Raw genomic sequence first — 5,192 nt, forward strand, 5'->3', positions numbered from 1 at the left:
TGCCTCCCCCTTCTTGTTACAACCCTACCATCTCCGCGGAAATCGTTATTGACGAAGCGCGCGCAAGCACAGGAGCTCACAAAACGGAACAAAAAAACAAAACACACGCACACACATACACACAGTTGATGAGTAAGAGAGGAGTCAAAGTGCTCTTATTTTTCCCTTTGCTTATCCATCTACTTCCCCTCTAGATTCATAAAGTAATTTGTTTGCTTTCGGTTTCTCTCTCCTTTTTTTCTCTTCCAGCGTATTCCTTCCCCATAGCTTTGTCCTTCAAACTGAGTGAAAATGCAACTCGCGTTGGGCGACAGCAGCTGAAACACATCCCAGAGACAAGCTAGGGAGCAGAAAAAAAAATAATAATAATAAACAACCATGCTCGAGTACACATGCGGATATGCGCATCCCCAAATCGCCTCACCCTCTGCTTCATTTTTTTTTGTTTCCTTGCCCCCCCTTCCCCCTTTTTTTTTCTGACTTCAGCTCTGTCATTTGTTACCGCTTGTTGTTCGTGTGAGTTCCCTATCGACGCTGAGTTTGTTGTTGCTGCTGCTGAGGCGGTGAAAAGAGCAGCTGCGCGTTGGGGGGATACCCGGTGGTGCCAACCGCATATTGCGTTGTTCCATCTGGAGAACGGTAGACCATCATTGGTTGCTGTCCCTGACCAGGCAGAAACCCAGTCACATAGTGGCCATGCATAGCTTGTTGGGGAAAGTAGGGCGCACCTTGCGCACCGCTTATAATAAAGGGCACCGGTTGCGTCATGCCTGGATGACGATGCTGCGGTTGAGATTGCGGTTGCTGCTGCATAAGTTTCTGATGCATTGGCTGCGGTGGCACCTTTGTCATAGCTGCTCCCCAAGGAGCCGTAACAGACTGCTGCTGCTGCTGCTGCTGTGGTGGTAATTGCTGTGGGGGTTGCGTTACAGAAATCGGTGGGGGCTTGTGCCCCCCAGAGAGTGAAAGTCCAGGCGGCGTTCCAGCCATTGTTGAGAGCTGAGATAGAGGTGGGGGCTGTGGCTGCTGCTGCTGCAGATGCGTTTGTGTTTGCTGCTGAGAGAGTTTCATGTTCTGTTGTACTTGTAGCCGCAGCTGGGATTCGAGAGATGCGGCGTCAATGACCTTGGGCTTGGAAACCTCTTGCTTCGATTGTCTGTTCACATTCTGACCACTCAGAAGCATCTGTTCTAAATCTTGTGCATTCCAGACCTGAACCGTGGGGTTGGCCGACGAAGTATTTTGCTGAGGCGTTGTTGCTGTTGTTGTTGTTGTTGCTTTTTTCTGGGCTGTGGAAGAAGTCGCTGCTGCCAAGGACACCGCCGTCGTTGCTGCTGCTGCGGCCGATGGTGGTGGTGATTCGCCGGTGGGAACCACTTGAACCGACGAGGGGGCCGAGACGCCGGAATGCATGGGCATCTGTACAGAAGGGCCCACAACCACGCTAGGGGCGGCGGCGGCGGCGGCGGCGGTGGCGTTTGCACTAGGCGTCATCGCAACACCGGAACTTCGCTGTGCCTCCATGGTTCCCCAAACCGCATTTCCGCTTGCGGACATTATCCCTTGCAGCGACCACGGGTCCTTGGTGGGGGATCCCATTGCGAGTGAAGCCGGCTCGTTAAACCCCATCCCTCCCGCAAGAGGCGAGTTTGCCGCGCTCTTATTGCCGGCATCTGCCCCAGAGAAAAAGCGAGACTTGGTGACCTTTTTCGCCCCCTCTTCGCTCATTGCGATGCTTGTCATCCAGCGCTCCACTTCCTCGTCCTCGTTTTGCTTCGGCGCCTCTTTCGCCACGGCCGGCACAAACGGTTCCTTTGCTTCCTCCTTCACCCATTTGGCAGCGGCCACGGCATCGATTTTTTCCTTTTCCTTTGCCATCGTCTCCTGCAGCGCCTGTTTCTTAATAGCATTACGCTCAAGTTCATACTTATATCCCTCTTCAAAGGCCTCTTGGTCCTTGTTGCCCCGAGCAGCGCGTGACGGAGGGGCGAAGCGCTCGTTATTCACCGCGCGGCGGCCGCCGGCTCCATTCTTTGCGTCTGATTTCCGCCCACCGGCCTCGTTGCGATGCGACTCCGGCAGCAACCTCTCCGTGACCGGCGACTCCACCTCAATCACCTTGAACTTCTGCAGGGCCCCGGCATTGAGGCTGTATTCGTTCTGCTTGGGCGCCAGTGCCAGCAACTCCGCGCGCGTGTACCGAATCAGGACGCTCATTCCTGCTCCCGCTGCCGTTCCCGCCGCCGGCTGCAGTTAGCCTAAAACCAAACTAAAGCACGCAGTCGTAGTCGTCGCCGTGCCTCTCACACAAACGAACTTCAAAAATAGAAATAAAAATTAAAAAAGCAAAGACACAGGCACGCACAAGAAAAAAAAGCCCACAGACAATATCGTGCTCTCAGTCGTACTTCGTCGGTGACCTCCGCCGCTGAGTGAAATAGGTTGCCGCGTTCCCTCCTGCGATGCTCACCAGGCGCAAACCTCGACTCTCAACCCTCTCCGCTTCCCTCCGAATCAATCTAATCAGGAGCTAAAGAATCAAGGCACGCGCGCGAAAGTGAGAAAGAGGAAAGGGCGGATACTTTGCCTAACACCGCTACTTTACCTTCACGCTGCTGCTACTAACGTGTAGATAGTGATTTTGCTTTGGGCGCCCAGGAAGCAGCCGACCAGCCGCAACGAAGCAGGGGGAAGAAAAATGCGGCGACATAAAAAAAAAAGAAGAAGAGGAAAGAAGTGCCATATTTCACTGCTGTTCGCTCCCGTGCGGCCCAAAGGAAACACAGAACCAGAAATGACGCAAGGAGGAAAACAAACAAACAGAAAAAAAAACGCATCTGTGATAACTTCACCGCCCGACGACTGTTGTTCTCTTGCCTTCTGCTTCTAGACGTTTACTAAGGAGCACCACAAAGAGACTTCACTCGCGTCTTTAGATGCCGTCTTCCCCGCGTTTTCTTGCCTCTTTTTTTTTTTTGTCCCCGCCTCCCCCTTCGCTGCGGCGCTTGTTGCTCGGTTGTCGCTTAACCACTGAGGCGGAAAGGCCCGTTGTCATCCTTCTCACAACTCAATCGGACACTCAGCGGTTCCCAGCAGTCGGCCAAAGTCTGCGTTCAGCTCCTCCGGCCGCTGCGTCCCGCCCTCCCTCTCGAGGGTGTTGCCACCGTTCACAGCCGTGGGGCAGCCGCGGCTCTCGCCGTCGTCATTCTCCCCGTCGTCGAGAACGACACCGTGCCCATCGCTCGGCATCCGATGCGGCACCCAACGAAACGGCGCCGTGGTCCGGTCTTTCACCGCATCCTCCTTTTTTTGCATCGTTTCCGGCTCCGCCGTGCGCTTGCCCTTCAACCGCAAATGCAGCGGGCATGCGTCTCCCGTCTCCTGGAGGTAGCGCCAGAGCACGGTGTCCACCACAACGTCGCGTGGGCGGAGCTCCGCATCGCACAATGGGCAGTTCCAATAGCACCCCTTGTTGCAGCTAAGCAAAAATGAGAGGCAATCAAAACACTGAAGGTGTCGGCAGCGTGAGCCGCGAATAGGAATGCTAATGCGTGACTGCAAAATAGGACACTTACTCGTAATTGCAGGATCGTCTGCCTCAACCTCGTCCAAAAATGCATCCTCGTCCTCCGCCACCTTCTGGTAGAGGTCGAAAATTGCCGCGTCTCGTGTCTCCTCATGCGGACCACGCAACGGTTTCACGAGGGCGGTTACCACCTCCTCCGGAGGCACAGGCTGCACAATCAGCAATGCAACTTGGCTAAAATACTCTCTCGAAAAGACGTTAATCTGTAGCTTTTGGAAGGCAACATTGCGGTTGAGAAACTGGGTGATGTCTAGCAAAAGAAACGTCTTCGCCACCTCCATACGACGCTCAGGCCATGAACGTTTCCACGGGGTCATAACGCACTGGTCGTTCACATACACGACGATGTCTTTTGCCGTCGGCCATCGCACGGGGATCGCTGGGTAGCGGAACGGTGTCAGCTGCACGCGAAGCCGTCGAGCCACGACGGCCTCCACAAACTGTACAGGAACCTCAAACCGCAATGGAATACTGCCAAAACGCAGTTGAAATCGCTTCACCACACACAACACACGACTAAAGGGCGAAATTGAACTATTCATCAATACAGCCTCATCACCTGTCTCACACACCGAGGCAGATGGTCCTGCACACACGTCGCCCACTCCTGCCGGGATTTCCGGTGTGCCGGAAACCGCCCCGTTGCGCTGGAGTGGCGGGCAGCTCCGCAAAAGGTCCAAGCCGGTCGATGAGGCGTGTGAAACCGTTGGCGACGTCGCCGCCTCCACCGTCGTTCGTTTCTCTGCCCGAGATGACGTGTTACAGGGCAACGCAACACTTTCATCCAGCTCTGCTCCAGAAAGACCTTCAGCGCGGAGGTGCCTTCGCTCAGACTCTAAACATTTCAGGGCCGCCGCCACCGCGTGGGCGAGGTCTGGCTTACGCCCCTTCACGGCCAAGTTGGCCGCCATCCTAAGCTCGCCGTGGCTCTCCAAGATGACGCGGAGCTCCATAACTAACTTGTGCAGGTCCTTTGCAAAGAAGTGGTTGTGCGACTTTCCCTCAAGAACCACGCTTTGAAAATCACTCATCGTGCACGGATTCGGCATCACGCGCTCGTACAGCTGCTTCCACTCCGCGGCTGACAGACCGCCCCGTCGCTCCGCCGGGCTCATGCCGTCGAGGAAAGATGGCGCTTCCCGGCACACCCGCCTCCTTAGCAGCGGCGCTTCTGTGTCGTCAGGGCTCCGCGAGCGACGCTGCCGTGGCCTACTCATTTAGCATGCAGCCTCCGCAGAATCCGCGGTGGAAGGCTACGTACGTCCCACGCACGCCGACGGCGAGCGGACAATCGACGAAGGCGGCAGAACCAACAGCGACCCAAAAGCAAGAACACGCTACAAGAGAAACTATCCGGCGAACGAACTCCCCTCAGCGCAGCTCCACGGAAACGCAAACCTAAAATAGGAGGTCCGCCTCGTGTCAAACCGACGACTACTAGGGACTTGCAAAAGTAAACAGTCGCAGTCAAGAAGAAAAAGAAGCCGCAAAAAAAAAAACAGGACACAAGATATTTTGTCATCACGTCGCCCAACCAACTCCCACGAGGGCAACTGACGGGGAAGGCAGGCACCATCCCTGGTCGCCCGCACGCCCAACACCAACG

At 55.4% G+C, this 5,192-nt stretch overlaps 2 protein-coding genes across 2 annotated transcripts, besides 2 other annotated features; both read right to left on the reverse strand.

Annotated features, from left to right (window-relative positions):
- The first annotated feature begins 88 nt into the window (after positions 1-88).
- Positions 89-124: a microsatellite.
- Positions 125-525: 401 nt separating this feature from the next.
- Positions 526-2,217, reverse strand: Tco025E_09009 (putative 4E-interacting protein; the record flags this gene model as incomplete). Its single annotated transcript, XM_029375838.1, has 1 exon — positions 526-2,217. One exon carries the CDS (start codon positions 2,215-2,217, stop codon positions 526-528), a length of 1,692 nt encoding a protein of 563 aa, XP_029224040.1.
- A 592-nt stretch (positions 2,218-2,809) lies between these two features.
- Positions 2,810-2,833: a microsatellite.
- Positions 2,834-3,060: 227 nt separating this feature from the next.
- Tco025E_09010 (zinc finger protein, predicted) lies at positions 3,061-4,701 on the reverse strand (the record flags this gene model as incomplete). Its single annotated transcript, XM_029375839.1, has 1 exon — positions 3,061-4,701. One exon carries the CDS (start codon positions 4,699-4,701, stop codon positions 3,061-3,063), a length of 1,641 nt encoding a protein of 546 aa, XP_029224041.1.
- Between the last annotated feature and the right edge of the window lie 491 nt (positions 4,702-5,192).

This window comes from Trypanosoma conorhini, assembly GCF_003719485.1.
Source record: "Trypanosoma conorhini strain 025E chromosome Unknown Tco_14.4_contig_00947, whole genome shotgun sequence".
NCBI classification, from domain to species: Eukaryota; Euglenozoa; class Kinetoplastea; order Trypanosomatida; family Trypanosomatidae; genus Trypanosoma; species Trypanosoma conorhini.